This window comes from Notolabrus celidotus, chromosome 3 (genome assembly GCF_009762535.1).
Source record: "Notolabrus celidotus isolate fNotCel1 chromosome 3, fNotCel1.pri, whole genome shotgun sequence".
In the NCBI taxonomy this organism is placed as follows: domain Eukaryota; kingdom Metazoa; phylum Chordata; class Actinopteri; order Labriformes; family Labridae; genus Notolabrus; species Notolabrus celidotus.
The window spans coordinates 14,445,542-14,464,402 of NC_048274.1; the positions used below are offsets into that span (position 1 = coordinate 14,445,542).

General features: G+C 40.9%; 1 protein-coding gene across 1 annotated transcript; it reads left to right on the top strand.

Annotated features, from left to right (window-relative positions):
• Positions 1–796: 796 nt before the first annotated feature.
• Positions 797–17,783, top strand: aldh1a2 (aldehyde dehydrogenase 1 family, member A2). Its single transcript, XM_034678781.1, has 7 exons — positions 797–1,804; positions 9,621–9,725; positions 11,073–11,213; positions 11,544–11,673; positions 14,527–14,588; positions 15,309–15,437; positions 17,592–17,783. The coding sequence occupies exons 1-7, from the start codon at positions 1,688–1,690 to the stop codon at positions 17,757–17,759; spliced, it is 852 nt and encodes a 283-aa protein (XP_034534672.1). The 5' UTR covers positions 797–1,687; the 3' UTR covers positions 17,760–17,783.
• Positions 17,784–18,861: the final 1,078 nt, after the last annotated feature.

Here is an 18,861-nt window from a genome sequence, read left to right on the forward strand (position 1 = left end):
CTCTTCTTCATATTAAATCATTAAGTTTATTAAACCGCTCCAGTCGAACATTTCTGAACATAACCAAGTGACTGTGATTCTGACTCTTTCTCCGATAGGGGGCGCTCCATGAATACAGTTTGAGCCACCGGCTGAGCTTTGTCACACCGGTTGTCTTATCTTCCGTTCACCGCGCGCTGTGAAAAAAGGTGAGACGACAGGCTGGGTGCGAGGATGTTTTCACTGCATTCATCACTGTCACCGTTTCAGGCCCGTCCTCTTTGATGTGAAACAGACACTGTGAGTGTCCCCATGCTGTGACGAAAGGGTGAGGTGCTGATGGAGAAACAGCATCCTCTGGGGGTTTGCATGATGGGCCTGCATCTGTCTCCACACTCCTTTGTCCTGTCAGGCTTTAGGTTATGAAATCTCACGTTTAGGGACTTTATTCTTTACGGGTAAACCTGACTTTGAATTAAACTACTTAATTATTCCACTAACACATGTATCTCAAGATTAGACTTTACAGTTCTGACCACCTCAAAGTCCTAATCTCAACTAAATTTCTGATTAACCCTTTAATCTGTCACCTCATGAATGTGTGAGGAGGACAGCAGCTGTGCATGTGTCAATACATGCGTGGATTTACTTTAATTCCTTTACTTTTCAGAGACAGACCTCGCAGCTAATTGGAGGATGTTTATTGAGACTTTTTAAAGGAGGTGCTGGAAGGAATTATCACCTGCAGGACAAATCTCTGCCAACAACACCCCAGCAAGTAGCAGCAATCCCTTTTACTCTGCATTTACATAACTTCTTAGACCGCGGGGAGGTTGTGTTAGGCAAATCTAAAGACTGCAGGGTGATAGAGAGCCCAGGGAAGGAGTTTGACACCTTTATGTCACTCACAGAGGAGATGGTTAATGATGGGGCAAGAAAGTGAGTTTGTGTAACCAGTAAACAGTTAATAAACTTTAAAATGTATTTTATGGAGAAGTTGGGTTGGGTTAACTTTAGGAACTTTAAACCCCAAGTCTGGTACCATGATGACTGAAAGTCCTTGAAGTGATTAAAAATGGAAATATGAACAAGGTCACTCGCGTGAAGATAAAATAAACTATGTGAAGGGTTGATACTTTCAACGGCCCAACAAGTTACAGAATGATGCTGAGATTGCCTTGAACGAAAATGTACAAACACTTCACTTTTGTGCCTCATTAATGGTGGGACTATTTTCTGTTTTACCAAAGCCAAGTTGGAAATATTTGAGTAAAATATGTTAAATATTTAATTATTGAAATCTGTATTGGTGTCAGGTGACACATTTGATTATCACAATCAGTTCAAACCTCCTCTGATAAGTCTTGGCACCATGGTCAGCTAATCTAAGAGCTTGATGTTTGTGTGCGTAAAAGAAGAGATAAAGCAGAGAACCCTGCAGTCGGAGAGTGAAAGCGGTTAAAAGTGAGAGTACCGGGAGATTGAGGTGGGTGGGGTGGATGTGTTTCTCCTCCTTAACACGCATGGCTGAGGTCGTTTATGTAAATGCGTGAATTTAATTTTCAAAAGGACAGCCCTTTTCTTTGCCCAATGAAAATGAACCGCGGCTGACACCTGGCTATAAACCCAGGAAGGAACCCAAAGTCCTGATCAGAAATCTGCTGAAAAAACTCCAGAGAGGCGCAGCAGGCAGACCAGAGGAGACACGATGACTTCCAGTAAGATCGAGATCCCCGGAGAGGTGAAGAGCGACCCCGCTGCTCTCATGGCATCCCTCCAGCTGATGCCCTCCCCGGTGCCCAACCCGGAGATCAAGTACACCAAGGTCTGTTTCTACACACACTCATTACACACACCACCGAACAGCGTTTACGTGTAACGAGCCCGCTCCTGCCTGCGCGCTAAATGTCCGTGAATCCTTGACAGAAACTTTTCGTGAACCTAACTTTTTTTGTGCGTCAGCAGCTGACGCTTCGATTCAGAGCAGAGAGAAGCTCACAGATGAGCAGCAGAAGCTCACAAACTTCTCCGAGCTGAACTTCTGACTTAAAAAATATCTGATGATTTCAAGTTTCAACGATCTGAAGAGTGTATTCAGCGTTCACGTGCTCAGAGTAGCTTAGTATTAAATTATCAATACTCTTAAAGGATATTATTTAAAGCCAATGGACATTTTATCTCTAATACTTCTATATTTGTGTGCGCGCGTGTGTGTGTGCGTATGTCTGAGTGTGTGTTTTCATTCTCTGACGTTACTCAACCTAAAGCAAATTGTGTTTCCACTTTCAGCTTTGTATCATTACATTTTATTTAATTGCACATCATGTGGGACTGTTATAACTGCGCGTGAAACAAACTAACCGTGTTTTCAGGAAGAGTTGTGCGCGTTATTGAGGGCGTGTCAGAGTTTGAGCTTGTTTTTTGCAAGTGTTTTTAAATGTATATAACATTATATCAGGTTGCAATTATATATCATAATTTCTACTTTTAACACACATTTTTATGTTTATTTCACAACTCACCTGAAGTGAAGTCTAAGAAGATAAAGGCCAACATCTGTCAGGCTGCTTCATTAGAAGACAATTCATAGGGCTTATTTAGAATCTAAGTCACATGATGGGGGAATATAAAGAGAGCATTTTAAATGGATGCTTAGTAAATGGAATTTTTTGCTAGATAGGAACAACTTTTTTTTCAACTATGACATTTTTTTTAATTGAGTTGTGTTTTTATGATGTTTACTGAGGGGTCAAGTACTTGATGTAATTTACTCTAGATTGATAAGAATGATTTGTTCCAAAGGTTGTGTAACTCATCAGCCCAGTTGATTTTAGCCTGCAGGCTTTAGTCCTTCAGTTATGTGACATCAGAAATTACAGAAAATTACACTCCACACGAGTGTGCTTTGAATCCAAAGAAATGGCAGTGATATAAAACATGCTTTGTGAAATTATTTAAGAACAAAGAGTTAGTGTAATGTAAATTATAAGATTATAAATTATAAAAGAGCACATCCTGGTAGGGCTTGTATGGCTACACAAAAAGAGGTCTGTGGGGAGGAGAAAGGGGGTGTAAGAATATAAAGAACTTTAATCAAATAACTTTATTTGAGTACTTAAACTCATTATGTTGAAGTTACAACCACAGAAAAACATTTTTTTTTTCTCAAAACATCCATAACTTTTGAAACCCTGTAAACACATGTTAACCCAATGCATTAGACATGTAGTTGCATAACTGCAGTAATAATAAGTAATGCTGTACTCCTTTTTTTTTACTTACATTTTTGAGCATTCCAATGTGAGTCCTGATCCACCACAACTCTTTAATTTCACTCATTTAGAAAAAGCTTATATCTGAAGTCTTGTTGCATATTTTGAATGTGCTTTAAGTTGATTAAAGACCATTTCCATTCCTCTAACACTTCTGTAACGCCTCATCTTCAGTCTTTGCAGCCAGGATGTAGTTTGCTCCTGAGTTTTTTGTTGCTACTGAAAAGCTCTTACAGCTGCAGAACAAGTGTTCTTATGATAGTGAGATTAAAGGGCACACCTCACAGACAACAGACTCATGATAGCGTTCATGATTGCTTGGTGTTAACACACACCTCAGTGTTTTAGGTGCAAAGGGCACGCTGCTGCTGCTGCACCGTAAAGACGACGGTACATGCTGTTAAAACTCTGCCGTATTCTAAGCCTTACATTCCCCTCAAGTGGGTGTTCTAGTTAAAGTGGTGGACACGACGGTGTACAGGAGGAAATTTAGGGAGCGACTTGGTGAATTAACCCCCAGGAATTTGGATCATCCAGTCCCTGATGGTTTGGTGGACATAGGGGGCAGAAGGGCCCTGATTTATGGGAACCCCTGGCGGGTGCTTTCCTCACACCCTGTTCCTGTTCTCCACCCCGCTCACTGCAAGGGAAACAGCCTGCACCGTTCACAGGCCTGCAGGACTTGTGTGTATGTAGATGAAGCTGCAAGCTTCCAGGCACACATTTTCCTCAGCAATTGTTCTTACAGCCACACATTCAACCTCAGTAATGAGCTTTTTATTACTTACAAAAAAGTGCATAATGTCACTGTGACTTTTCTTTGTTTTGCAATGCAGAGATTACATCTGAATGACCCCGGAAACAGAGATATGGCCGATACACTATCATTACTTTACAGGTTAGCTTCTATAACAGGGAAGCATAAAAAGAGGTTATACAGTCAAGGTTTGCCCCTTGTCCTCTTCACCAAGTCATGAACTTCTCACCGTCAAAGACACGTTGATTGTACCAGTAAAGCTTCCCTATTGTGTGCAGCTTTTTCAGCCTGCTTGTTTTTTTTTTTACTGATACCACCTTTAAGTTAAAAAAGGTAGTTATGTTCACTCTTTCTCACATAGATAAAAGCATAAGGAGCAAAGCTGTGTCTTGGGCGTCCTCTCCCCTACCCCCACATTTCTATCTCTGGAGCTCCAACAGCTGGGTTACAAGACAGAAACAGTTTAAAGGTTGATAGGAGCAAGGAGGAAGCCATAAATAAGAGAGCAATGATAGCTATTTATTGATGTTTTCCACTTGTGGTAGAGACAACAGAGACTCTGCTTTAAGAAGAATTAAGTAAAAGCTCTTTTTAGTGGGTGAGACTTGTGGCCTTTGTGGTTTTCACACTGTGCAGTGATAATGAGTTGTTAAAACAGACACTCAGAGGGACAACTTTTATAAGAGTGGGGATAATCCTGCTGCTTTTTTAACTGAGCAGTCTGTAAATGTTTGGGCAGGTTTGTTTATAAATGCATGTTAAAGGTCAACACGCTGTTTTGTCCTTTTTTAAGACATTACAGAGCCTTATGCAAACTCTTTGAAATGTCTGAAAATATGATCCAAAGATTTTGATTTAACAGCTCAACAAAGATTGCATCTTAGCTAACTTATTTGAATGTACATGCTAAACACGACTGTTAAAATGTTGTTAGGGTATTTTTACTCTTTGATAGGGTAATGTTATAGAAAGGAACACTAAGTTCTAACAAGGAGCAGATTTAGGGATCACACAGTTCTCTTTATCTAATCAACAGTTATAAATTTTCTTTGTTGCTTTGCTCGTGGTGGCATTAGTGCACTTTCACCATAGGAACCTGTGCAGAACCTGCCTGCAGCAGACCGGTGTGTGTTTGTAAAGCAGTCTGTACAGAGACATCCTCTCAGTTTGGATGAATAAGAGGCTCCATCAATCTGTCACTGATTGAGATAGCACAGATGGAGACTTGGGGCTCCCCGATGCTAGGTGCTGTCCACCGGGGTGTAAATTATGAGCCGCTCACACTGTGTGGGTTAGTGGCCCTGCCTCGCCAGAGCCTGACCTGCAGCTCTGGACTTTTTCACTTCAAAACCAGCATCTTACTGCGATGGAGATCAAACAGAGCCAAAGTTAGGGGATACTGTGCAACTAAATGATTTATCACAACGAGCACAGCGAGAACTCTCCCAGCCTCCTCCTCCTCCTCCACTTCTGTTCCTTTGCTTACACAATCCCCCCGCTCACACACACATGACCACATACTCTCTACACTCCTTGATTGTGACAGGCTAAGTGTGCACCGCCGTTAATGTGTCCGTCGGTGTGAAATGCCCACTTGTGCAGTGAGTGTAAATTACTATCTTAGCAGACATGTCAACATCAAGTCCCCTGTCTCTTAATCACTGTTTGAGGAAGAGCAGTGACAGGGAGGTTACCCTGTTAACATCCCACACCTTCACATACGTGGCCCCTCTTGACAAGGAAAGTGTAAATCCTTACGTTGTCATTATGAAAAACACTCAGCTTCATAAATCTGTTAAAAGAGGCTCTTTCTCGGGCCACGGCAGAGACACAAGTGTTTCCCTACACGTTTACTCGTCTGTGGAAAAACGTCACAGTTCTTAAAAATGACTTCCTCTTTGTCCACAGATCCCAAGAGAAAAACTACCGTTCTTTAAACATTCCCTTGACCTGAGATAGAGAAGAACGGTTAAGTACTCAGGAAACCCATCAAACTTCAGATGTTCGAAGGAAAAATAAAACACAGGAGGGGAGAGGGTCATTTTACCGCTGATTCATTACAATCCAACTGCATGTGGCCTTTCTTTCTACTATTCATCATTTCATGTTATCAAGATTGTAGAGTACGTTTTATCTTGTGTAGTGAATAGTGGGTGTAATGGAATTCTGTTGGATTAAATGGACCGCCTTTAAATGTGGATTCCTAAAGTTAGAAACTTTGTCAAAAAGCTTCACAAAGCTCAAAATCCTATTTGTGGTTTTGAAGACATAAATATTAAGACAGACAAAACAGAAGCATGAATCCGTAAATCCCCGTTTGGGCTTAAAAAAATATGTTTATAAGAAATTAGTACAATTTAAGCCTGAGAAAGACGTTTATGCTAACTGTCTGGTTGTGCAGTGACGTGCTCCGTCTGCTGCGGTTTCAACTACTGGAGGAAATCCATCAAACGATTGAATCTGCTGAAAAAGTGAATAACAACTTGTTCGTAATTACAGCCTTGTGTCAAATTAGTGTTTCTCACATAACTTCTGAGTCAGACAGAACAACTGCAAACCGCGTGCACACACACACACACACACACACACACACACACACACCGGCAAGACAAAGAAGTTTGCCAGTCAGTGACAGCCAGGTCGCCCTCGCCAAACCCAGGAGCGCAGGGTGGCATTGCGTGTGTGTGTGTCTGTGTGTGTGAACAAAAAACACGAAGGCTCTGTGGTGTCAGACATGTGGAGAGGAGTAGGAGAAAAAAAAAACCACCAGCTGGTCTCCACTTTCACATGCTCTCCGCTCACTTGTAACAGTAGTAATTATAAGAGTTTTGAACCGGGTCCAGGACCAGAGAGGAAACCAAGGTCCTGTGATAGGGGAGGATATGAAACTTCCTGCGCAGACGAGGGTTGCAGGTGCCCGGCCAGGACTCGTCTGGCTGTGGAATCTTGGCTTGTTGTGTATAAACACACACACATATATAAACCCTCACTCTTCCCCCACCACACCCCACATATCCAACCCCCCTCCCATTATCCCCCATGTTTAAAAAAAAAAAAAGCCCTGAGTAGCATTACATGTCCCCTTCAGCCGTTAGCGTCTGAGCTGTGAGAAGAAGCAAAGAGCCAAACAGATGTTTTGTTGGCTGCAGAAAGAGTTTTTGGCATTTCCTACTTCCCATTACACTTCACCCCAAAAAGTGAATTATCACGAAAAATCACGTACCGCATTGTTAACATATTCAACAAAGTTTAGGTTGAGTAGATTTTTATTTTTATTAAGTTTCCACACTTTTAATAGCTGATAACAGAGATCTGCATCAAATCAACATCAGTGAACATGCAACAAATAGTTGTTTATTCAATGAACATTGTGTACATGCTGTTTTATAATGACTCTGACTTCATCTGAATTTTGTGACTGACAGCTTTTGCAGAAAAGCAGTGAAGTTGCTAAATGTTTTCAGCTGCAAAAAGTCTTAACCTTACTGCTTGTCTGTAATGCACGGGAAGCCTCCTCTCTGTATGTTAGTCCTCACATGAGCATACAATTCAAGACTCCTTTTTTGTCAGATTGAATGCTTTTTCAATTGAAATGTCGTATTTGTGCTTAAAACTTAAACATTTAGAAGTTGCACTTCCGTTACTGCAGTAAATTGGTCATCTCTAAAATGGCTTAATCTCTGCTTTCTCAGGACACAAAGTTAACCCTAAGTTCTCAGATTTTTTTAAACATGAAACCATCATGTGAAGTAATAGCAGAGACTCCACAGGGAATGGGAAAGAAAACACCATTTGTCATTTAAAAATGTGCGCTTTGTGTCATTCTTCTGTTCTAAATGATCCTAAAAGCAATTTTAAGAAACCTTGAGAGTTGATTTGTGTCTCGGCCCTGTCATCTTAATCAAGTCTCTCAATGGAACGAGACAAAAGTCTAACACCAGTCCGAGCCCAGAGAGAGGGCCGAGCCAAGCGGCGGCTGACAGTTGTCCTTTTCTGCCCATGATTTAGGTGGCGGCCTGCTCCACTGTTCTCCCGCTTCATCCGTTCTCCTTCAGCAGCGCCTTGTGAGCGGGGTTACGCCTCGCATAAAGCTACCCACGGTCTGCATTCCTGCTCGGACTGTTCTGGCTGTCAGGGGGCTCCTCTTGATTTAGGGCGCCCCACTTCAGTGGCCCCCTACAATAAATTTTAAAACTAATTCAGTGCTCTACAGGACTTTCTGTTTTTGTAGCTGGCCCTGTGCTCCTTATCGTTCCTGACAATTTTATGAAGTGCTCTTAATGAGCGTCAGATTAAAGGTGGCCTCTGATAGAAGGCGCCTGAGAGGACTCCAGGCCCGTCTTTCTCCATGTGAAGGGGGGATGGTGTAGTTACACAGGAACCATATAGGAGTGTTTCTGTAACGTATGGCTCCGTAGGTTGGTACATGCAGATACTGAACACCTTAAACGTCTGTAAGTGAGTTATTCATACGCACGTTATGATCCAGTGAGCCGTGGGAATGAAGAGGAGGAGGAGGCAGGCGGAGTGATGTGTTTCACTGCACTCCAACAGCTTTCAGACTGCCTGGCAATTCTTACCAACCTGAAAGTAAACACAACGAACAGTTTATTGCCAATTAAATAGTACTTAAAGCCCAGCGTTTACAGGGGTAAACATGCTGGGGAGTTCAAGGAGGCTCAGGCCTGTGGGATACTTGAACTCTACTCTCAGGTTTGTATCTGAGCTCCTCTGAAGTAGAGGGATGGTAAGAGCACGTGTATACGTAGAGAGATTTGTGCCAGCAGATGTTCTCCTTGCACTCACTCTATCAGGCAGACTGACAGCCATTAAAAAACAGTGTGTGAGTGGTCCGCTTAATGGATCCAAACATGTCAGGAAGAAAGGAACTTTTTGTTGTGCTATTTCAAATTCCATGTCTTTAAATCTGTGTCTGACAGATTTTCTTGAATTTCATCTGACATATCTCTAAGCTTTGTGACTTTGTAAACATTGTTTTCTTCTTCTTGGGTCTTAAAGATGTTGAATATGTCCTGTTTGGAGAGCCAGGCGGTTGTTTAATGGAAGACTAGCTTTAACACATCACAGGAACCAAGCACGGCACGTGTTTTATGATCTCGTAAACGAGCAGTGATGTTGTGAAACGTGTGTCTGTATGCCTGGGGGTGGATGGGTGGGTAAGTGGGTGGGTGGGTGGGGGCCTGGTGTCTGATAGGGATTTATCTACACCCCCCCTCACACCCCACTCCTTTGTCTGGATGGTGGAGGACTCCCCAGAGAGCAATGCTGGACAGGCAGGAATCTCTGTCCAGATTTCCAGAGATTCTCCCGTATCCCTTTCACAAGAGTTGGGAGGGCTTCTGTTACTCTTTAACATGCTTCAGTACAAGCAGGTCACTCTAGCCTACATGCTGTAAGAAAATCACAAACGTAACACTCAAAGATACATTAAAGAATGTAGGTTTAATCAAGCTCGGTTTGTTTGCAAATCAGAGAATAATAACCTTAAAATATTTGATAAGTGCATTTTAAGCATGTAAAGAAACTACATCACTGCACAAACACCCTTTATCACATATGTTTCCTCAATTGTTGTGTATTGTGTTCTGCAGATTTTCATCAACAACGAGTGGCAGGACTCTGTAAGTGGGAAGGTCTTTCCTACTTACAACCCAGCTACTGGGGAGCAGCTCTGTGAAGTCCAGGAAGCAGACAAGGTAAATTCTCGCATTCATCGCACTGATGATTGAGTCAGGGTGGAATCAGCTAGAAGATTAAGCATATTGATGCAACAGCAGATACAGTTAACACTGCAGGTTAAAATGATGAAATCTGCATGAAGTACTAGTATAGAGGAATCAGCCACAGTTGCTTCTGTCATCTCAAGTACTTGTAAGTACAGTGCTTATATGTTGTATTCAAAGTGAAGCATATGTTACATTCATACATACATTATTTAAAGTGCATCATATTATAGTACAGCAGGCATATGTTGTGTGTGCAGCATCTTACATTTAGAACTTACCACCAGGTATAGCTACTCAATAAATGTAGTTGAATCAATCAATCAATCTTTATTTATATAGCCCCAAATCACAACAAACATTATCTGAAGATGCTTTACAAGCAGAGCAGGTCTAGACCGTACTCTATGTTAAATTAACAAAGACCCAACATCAAGACGGGGTAAGACTCAATCTTATGTCATCTTAATCCACCATTAGCAGAGCACTATGCAGAATTTAGCAAGTTATTCCAAAGTTTCTTTATTGTTTTTTTTATGCACAGACAAACACACAGTAGGTTTTGTGACATGTAGTAGTTGGAACAAAGTTCTGTGGATGATGTTATAAAACACAATAACAAAAACACCCTTAAGATCCCACCCACCCCAGAACTTTGATCACTTCACACACATCTCACATTCATACTGACATTAATAAGGGGTAAACAGACATAACAAATACAAAAGAGCAATATCATTTCAATACATTAGGAAAAGTGAGATCACACAGAAAGTCGATTATTACTTGAAAAACAAGCTAGTGAATTGTGGAAGTCACTCCAAGCTTCAGAGGTAGAGGTAGAGTGCAAAGACATACGAGTGACACAGATTAATTATGTTTTTCAATAAATGGAAAAAACTTCCTTTTAACAGGCAGAAACCTTGAGCAGAACCAGACTCATGTTAGACAGTCATCTGCTGAGACCGAGTTGGGGTTTAGAGAGATTATAGTTGAGGAATCAGTAAAATATTCAGTGCAATACAATATGAATAATGGTCGAGTAAAAGTACAAAATACTGGTATTGAATTTCAGTGTAAAACACTTCAGACTTTAGATACGTACATCATACTTTCTACTGCTGAAAAGTATGACATGAGGAAAAGCAGAAATGCACAATCATATCAGTCTATTTTGTTTGGTGAGCTGGCAGTTGTTCTCGTCCAAGCTTTGAAGAAACATTTAAATGGACTACCGGCTTGTCAGTCTGATGAAGTAAAAAAAGCTCACCTGTTTACTGGTTCAGGTTAAATACTGAGTGCTTCCCTCTTGTCTTGTAGGCCGATGTTGATAAAGCGGTGCAGGCAGCTCGCCTGGCCTTTTCTCTGGGCTCCGTGTGGCGAAGGATGGACGCGTCTGAGAGGGGCCGCTTGCTGTCCAAACTGGCTGACCTGGTGGAGAGAGACAGTGTCTACCTAGCTGTAAGTGACCACATTTCTCTGGATTCATTAATTAATGTGAGGAACTTCTTAAATGTAGCTGTTACGTTTTTTTCTCACAAGGTTTCATAATAAATGGTCCTTATATCAACTTGATTTCTTAAACCCCCAGGATTTAAGTAATCTAAATAAACTCACTTTGCCTGAAAGAGAACATATAACTGTACTTTAGGAGCTGTTTTGTAGTGTAGTGTTTTCTTAGTGTCACATTTCCCCTGTGGGAGAGTGTAAAAGCTGGAACAGTATGGAATGATGTGAGGATCACAAGGTTATATCACATATTTCTCAAACATCTCCCCCGTCTCTCTTCAGACCATTGAGTCACTGAACAGTGGGAAGCCTTTCCTGCCCACCCTGTTTGTGGACCTCCAAGGAACCATAAAGACACTGAGGTACTTTGCTGGATATGCAGACAAGGTCCACGGCAGCTCCATTCCTATGGGTGAGTTTTCTCTTTGAGCAGTGCAACAGTGTTTAAGTCTTACAGTTACAGTTACAGTTACAGTTTGCTATTACAACAGTAGTAGATAGATGACGATTTCATTGATAAAACTATACAGCTTTATAACATCGTAGACTCTTATTACCATACATGTTTGGTATATGTCATTCAGCCTGTTTAGCTAGGTCAGGGGTGCCCAATCTTTTCTTGAACAAGGTCTACTTTCAAAGTTACACGTCTCCTGAAATCTACAAGTCTAGTTTACGTATTGCAAAGTCAGACGCACACACACACAAGGGAACAGAGACACACACAGTTGCCAGTCTGCATAGGAAGCCACAGCCATTACTGAAAGCCTACCCAGTATTTAATATAAGTAAACCAGATTCAGGTCTAATAAGAGCAGTTCTTTAAGTTGGAAAAGTCACAAAAATGTATGTGTCTACCTTTTTGGGATCTCTGGCACTGGGGCACTGACACTCAACAAACACTTATTTCGTAACTTTGCCGTCCTTGGAAGACTTGTTACATTCGGCATTCAGAATGTGACTGACGTGATGAGATGCTATCGTCACATTCTCAGTTTTAGGCCTGGTGAAAACAGACAGCTAACTGGTCCTTCAACTCTAACACTTTCTAGGTCTAGCAGTTTTAGCAGGAAAATCAGTTTCATAGCTTGTATGCACTCCCTTGAAATACCTTTCAGAATTGCCTTTCTTTGGAAAGCCACAGTTGCATTGCAGATAAAACGGATGGACTTCAAGTTTGTGCAAATAAAATTATAATCCTCCTCCTGCTTGGGTTGAAAATAGACATATTTGCTGTTTTAGCATTAGTCATTCCTGTGCTTCTAAAGTTTAGCTAGATAACTAAATGATTGATAGCTCCTTGGGGCAATACAATCTGTAAACACAACACTGACACATCATCCTTTTTGATACTAATATGGCAAACTCATTACTAAACTGCTGGCTCTAGAAACTAGTATCAGTCAGGAAGCAGTATTTGTGTTCATTTCCAGTCAAGTGTTTGGCTATGTGATGGATATACAATTGTACTCATAAGTTTACATACCCTGGCAGAAATTGTGAATTTTTTGGCCATTTTTCAGAGAATATGAATGATAAGAGCAACATTTTTTTTCCACTCATGCATGGTTAGTGGTTTGGTCAAGCCATTTAAAGTCAAACAACTGTGTTTACTCGTTTTATATCATAATGACAGCAGAAACTACCCAAGAAATCATAAATTCTGTAAACTTATGAGCACAATTGTAATTCCTCATTTTGGTCTCCACCACCTCAGGGAAATATCTGGCTATCAAATATCCAGCTCTCCTCTATATCTTAAAGTTGGTCTTCAAATTACCACCTGAAAACATCATCGAGTGGCGAAGGTGAACCAAAACAGGGAAAGTGTGTAAAGTCAAAACAACGAGCTGAAAGATGCTAAAATAGTCAGCTTCTTACTTACACATTGTCAATAGACGCTTTTGTTCTGTATATCTATCTGTTGCAGTTGCTTATATATGTATGTATATTCAGGTATTCAGTCAAATAAAAAGTTTCAGTATCAAATACTTTCCTATTCTTAGCATGCAAGGTATCAAATAGTCAATAAAACCACAAACTAACATTTATTGTCCTGAGGAGGCTGCCACCAGTGTCGCCCCTCTGAGCTAGTTGAATTTGAGGGTTGAAGAGGGGAAAGTTGGCTGTCTGTTTCAACAGGAAGCTCAAAAAAAGGCAAACAGAATAAGAGAGAGGACATGGGAAACCTCCTGATACCACTGTATTGTCCCTCTCAAAGCTTCTCTTGTACACTGCTGCCAAACCCACCACGGTGAGCTCGGGCCGACAGCCCAGGGCTTTGGTTTAGGCTTTATTTCTCTTGTAGACTTTCAGAGAAAATAAGCAGGGGTATTCTTGTGGCCTGTGTGATGTAAGGTTGTCAGTAATAATGTTTGTTCACCTGTCAGGACATCTATTATGAATATCCCCACAGCATCTATTTGTCTTGCACGTTATGCTGAGCTTACTGTGTTAAACTTGTATCATAGACATTGTTGAATGAATGGGGAGTGTCATTATATGGAGCACCTTTGGCTACACAGTTTGGTTTAGTTTACATTGCTCGTTCCAAATTGAAACATAAGTCATTTACAGGCGTCACACTTCCAAACAAACCTTGCAGATACTTGAGTTCCTCCTGAAAATCTCATGTCTTACAGGTTTATAGTTTCGCTCTCCAAACAATAACAGTCCTGACATCCAAAAAGGGTGACATATGAGAATCTGGAGCTCCATGTCCTTTATCATTCTTTCACCGTATCCCATTGAAAATCATAATCCGGCTTGTTATCTACAATCAGTCCTCTCCAAATGCAACATTAAGCAATGACTGTGGTAACAAATTTATATGCACATTTCTCAATATCAATTGTTTTTGTGGAGAATGAACAAGCATGGCACACCCTCAGTAAGTACCTCCTTTGTGCTTAAGTAATGTAAGAGGAATGAGCGAACCTTTCCAGCTGAACACCCATCTCTCTATGACCTAAAACAGTCACACACATGCTTGTGCTGTTGGAGGCTCCAATGTAATCTCTCACCAGGGTAAAGAGAGCAGGAATGTTGCGTGTGGATTCATTTACAAATTAACATGTTGAGTCAACAACACAGGAGGTATCAGGTGCTGACATTTTTCATGCAATTCAGGCTTTTTTAAAAATCTTCATACAGTTGAAGCTGGAGTAAATAACCATGTTTTTTTATGTGTGTGCCTGTGTCTGTGTCTGTGTGTGTGTGTGTGTGTGTGTGTGTGTGTGTGTGCTGCACATGTGTTCCTTCACAGATGGAGAGTATCTGACATTTACCAGATATGAGCCCATTGGAGTTTGTGGACAAATTATCCCTGTGAGTATTACCCCTCCTATGAGTGACATGAATGATTGGTACAAATGGACATTCATGCTTGAAAAGAAAAAAAACACAGATGTGTGAATTGGCTCAGTTAGAAAAGAAGATGTTACTTGTTGCTAGTCTGGCCTTTTTGTTGAATTAAATTGTGTGTTTTCCAGTAATTCCCTGACAGTCACTGTTTATTCGGGTAAATCCTGCTGGTAAGACCCAAAAATAACGGTGCCAGTGAGTTGGAGTAATAAAGAAGTGAGAGGCAGAGGAGTGTGCTGAGGGATTTAACATGGTGGGTTTGAGGAAAGGAGAATGGTGAGAAAGCAGGAAAAGATCAAGGAGAAAGAGACACGGCAGATTGTGCAAGAGAGCAGAAAGCGTGTGGTTCTGCGTTGAGCCCCATGGGCTCCTGTGTAAAGCAGAAATAACACAGGCCTGTGTGTAGTACACTGATACGGCTTTATTGCACATGTGTTGCAATTTCCCGACTTTCTCAGAATACTGTGGGAAGAGAAAATACTGTACAAGTGCCGAGAACATTTTCTCACTTGACTATGTTTAGACAGAGTGAAAATGAGAGTAAGTGACTTAAGAGCGATGACTTATTGAGCTTGACTTGTGACCACCCAGCGTGTCAGTCAGATGCATGATGTCTTTTCCTGTGTTCTGTTTGTGTGCATGTGTATGTGTGCGTGTGTGTGTGTGTGTGTGTGTCACGCGCAGTGGAACTTCCCTCTGATGATGACAGCATGGAAGCTGGGTCCAGCGATAGCATGTGGAAACACTGTTGTCCTAAAACCTGCTGAGCAGACTCCACTCACCTGCCTCTACATTGCAGCGCTGGTCAAAGAGGTAAACGATCATTTTGCAGACCACAATGTGTTCACCGGGCAGTTTGCCAACATTCAAACACTAATACTCCAATAACTGGATCAGAATCACTTACATGTCTCAGTCTGCCAAGAACACAGTGTTCACTAAGAATTTGGCAAACACTTCGCTTGGATATTCTAATGTTAGTGTAACTGCAAGGCGACAAAACAGATGTGTCAGTTGTTTATTTGGTGCATCTCTTCAGAGTCTGTAAACCAGTCACAGTATTTGCTACAGTTAAAAGGTCATTTCAACTAAATCACCAGATAATCATATTTCATCACTTGCACTGGTGTACAGTTGAACACAAAATCTTGGTCTTTATCTGATTCCCTTATTTAGCTCATTTTTGAGTATTCTGCGGCTACACCAATAAAACAGAGAGCTGTATATATACCTTTATGTCTGGTCATCAAAACTTTGAAAACTTCCACTTTAAAAACTCAACACAAATGTCACAATGTTCCTGTTTATCAGGATGACCTACGCACTTCTATATAAACAGGTTTCATAGAAACTGAGATAAAACAGAAACTAAGTACATTTATAAGAAATATTGAGCACAGGAAGTTCTTTGTGAAGATGCTAGTGGATCACTGTGAAATTAAAAAGTTTTAAAACACGTCAGACAAACAAAGAAAAAAACATCTATATCAGCTGTGATCAGTATTATATCAAACCCATTTCAGACCAACAGGGCAAATATTTAGATTAATTCAAAACAGTTGTTGTTAATCTGACCCATGTCAGTAATTGTATACCAACAACTGTAATATAAATGACTAAATGATAAATAAGATAGTACAGGGTGTACTGCACATCTCCTTGTAACCATAATCCACATTTTCCCCTGACTCCTCGTAGATACCACATCTTGTTTGTTTGAGTCAATGCTATGGGAGTAAATTTGTTTTTTTGCTCGGTTTCTTCTGATCTTGGGGTGTCTATACCTTCAAACAGAAGAAAGTGGCTGAAACTCCACTGAAAGTCGATGATGTGTATCCATGTCTGCCTTCACAGCCAGGTGGAAAAAGTATTCACATCAGCCTTCGACTTTCCAAAGTCAGAAGTATCAATACTGATGATGCATCATGGTCAAAATGTCTTCAGAGTTGTCCAAACACAGTCTTCAAATACATCAATGCTGAACGTTTAATTTAAATCAAGTCCAGTATTGACAGTAATAAATTTCATTCAGTTAATTTCAGTTAGAAGTAAAGTGTTTTTGGTAACTGGTTTTACAAAAACATGTTTTTTTTCTGTCTCAAACATGTTACTGAACAAACAATTAGAACAATGTTAGCACAAGGACTCGCACCTTGGAGTAATCACAAACAGTTCCAAGCTTTAAACAGGGTTTGTGTTACCTGTTGTTTCCAGTTCATCACCACTAATGAATACAGGTGATATCCTTTAGTTTAGTATCTAACTGGCAAACAGTTTAAAGCAGCAATAGATTGATTGCAATGTGTTTGCTTGATGATATACAATGTATGTCAAAGTGTTGAATTTTAAGTCATGTGATCATCTAGCTTAGAAAATGGCAACGGTGCTACTCAGTGTCAGAAAATCTAAATCTTTAAATTGAACTGAATTATTAGAATTAAATAAATAGGTAATACTTCCCAACAGGAAGTTGAAAATCAGTGCTTACACGTTCTAAAAAAGTACTGACACACACAGCACACAACAAAACATTAGCAACCTTGATATGCAATACTGACTTATACTTATAAACTCAAAATGTGCTTCTCTATACCTCAGAGCATTGTATGGTTAGTGTTGTGTAAGTAGCTGCAGGGTTAACGAGTGCAGTTGTGTACATTAAGGGTAAACACATGAGTAAGTTAAACAGGAGAAGAACAATGCAACACCACATGTTCATGCAGAGAAACCTTATCATACTGTACAAATCTCAGTGTCCACATCCTCCCTGTCTTCCCCCGGCCCTCTCTGGCCTCGCCTCGGTTTGGAGACTATCTGTCTGCTGCCTTAGTCTTTTTGATGTTCTCTCAGCTCTCCAGTGGTAGGGAGGCAGGGTTGGGTCCGGATTCCCCCCACACCGCCTGTGGTTTTGCTTGGCTCTGCTGTCATCTCTGCTAAAGCTTGTTTCCTCTCACATTGTTTTGACAGGCCGGCTTTCCACCGGGAGTCATCAATATTTTGCCAGGATTCGGGCCAACGGCAGGAGCTGCGATGGCTTCGCACATGGGCATTGACAAAGTGGCGTTCACAGGATCAACTGAGGTACATTTGTCTTCTGAAATGGTTCAACAGCTGGTTACTTCTGGCTTTTGTTAGCAAGTGACACAGTGACCAACATGTGCAGAGCAGAGGAGCAGGCTTGGTAATTAGGGATGTTGTGTGCATGTATTGAAGTCCAGCTGACAAACAAATGGGCTCTTACTCTAAGCTGCATGCCCTGTTATTACTCCTCTTTATGTGGGCCTCTGATTTTATCTCGCACACATGCACGTATATGAGCTGTTTGTATAAAAGCACATTTCCCTGAAAACTCTGCCTTCCTTCTGTTCCCCTCCTGCTGTCCTGGCTGTATGACTGTACCTCCAGGGCTACTTTAGTTGCATTTACAATCAGGACACACGCAGGATAAACCCGTGCAGCTAGGCAGAACATTGGAGCAGTTAATGGGAAACCAAATAATCTAGGACACACCATGTTAGGTGTTGAGTGCTCAGACGTGTTGCAGTCCTAACGCATTCCTCAGGGAACAGCAGATAACTTCTCTGCAGATCATTTATAAACATCTGTTATATCCAACTGCGAACCAAGCCCTCCTGTAAAACCATTTACAGGGATCCTAATGTAGAACTTAAATTCAAATGTGACCAGACTGTATTTCACATCTATCATTGGTATTCAGGTTTACATTGTGCTTCAACTGGACTACGGTGGTGTGTTGGAGGAGCAGCAATGTGTATAACGCATGTGTTGTGAGGAACCTCCAAATAGCGCACATTGGTGTAAATAGTCTCCGGATAATGAAGAAGATGGACATTTCAAATACAGATTTATAGCAGACCAAGGAACGAGTTTATACCACTGTGTGTTTTCAAATACTTTGAACATGTTAGTGATATTTTTTGGTATCCCAAGTCTTTGCGAAGGTCATACATTGATAATTTTGAAGCCATGCCAGCTTTGGGTTGACTTGCAGTGTCCATTTTTATTTTGTTGTTAATGTCTCAACGAGTGCTGTGTGTGTTTTAATTGTTTTCCTTCAACATGAAGGTTTCTTTCAGGAGGAATTGTAAAAGCTTTGATGGTGCCTGACCTCTTATAAGGCATCATATCATCCTAATTCAAATTGTCAGAGACTTCAGTTTATCTCCTACGACTAATAAAGTTACACCATTATCAGCTCTAGTTTTTAGCAATCATG

Bases quoted from the DNA above. Each gene is read 5' to 3' on its own strand.
- aldh1a2 (XM_034678781.1), top strand. From the start codon at position 1,688: ATGACTTCCAGTAAGATCGAGATCCCCGGAGAGGTGAAGAGCGACCCC. The intron at 1,805-9,620 runs GTCTGTTTCTAC...TGTGTTCTGCAG, and splicing joins CGGAGATCAAGTACACCAAG to ATTTTCATCAACAACGAGTG. The intron at 15,438-17,591 runs GTAAACGATCAT...TTGTTTTGACAG, and splicing joins TTGCAGCGCTGGTCAAAGAG to GCCGGCTTTCCACCGGGAGT.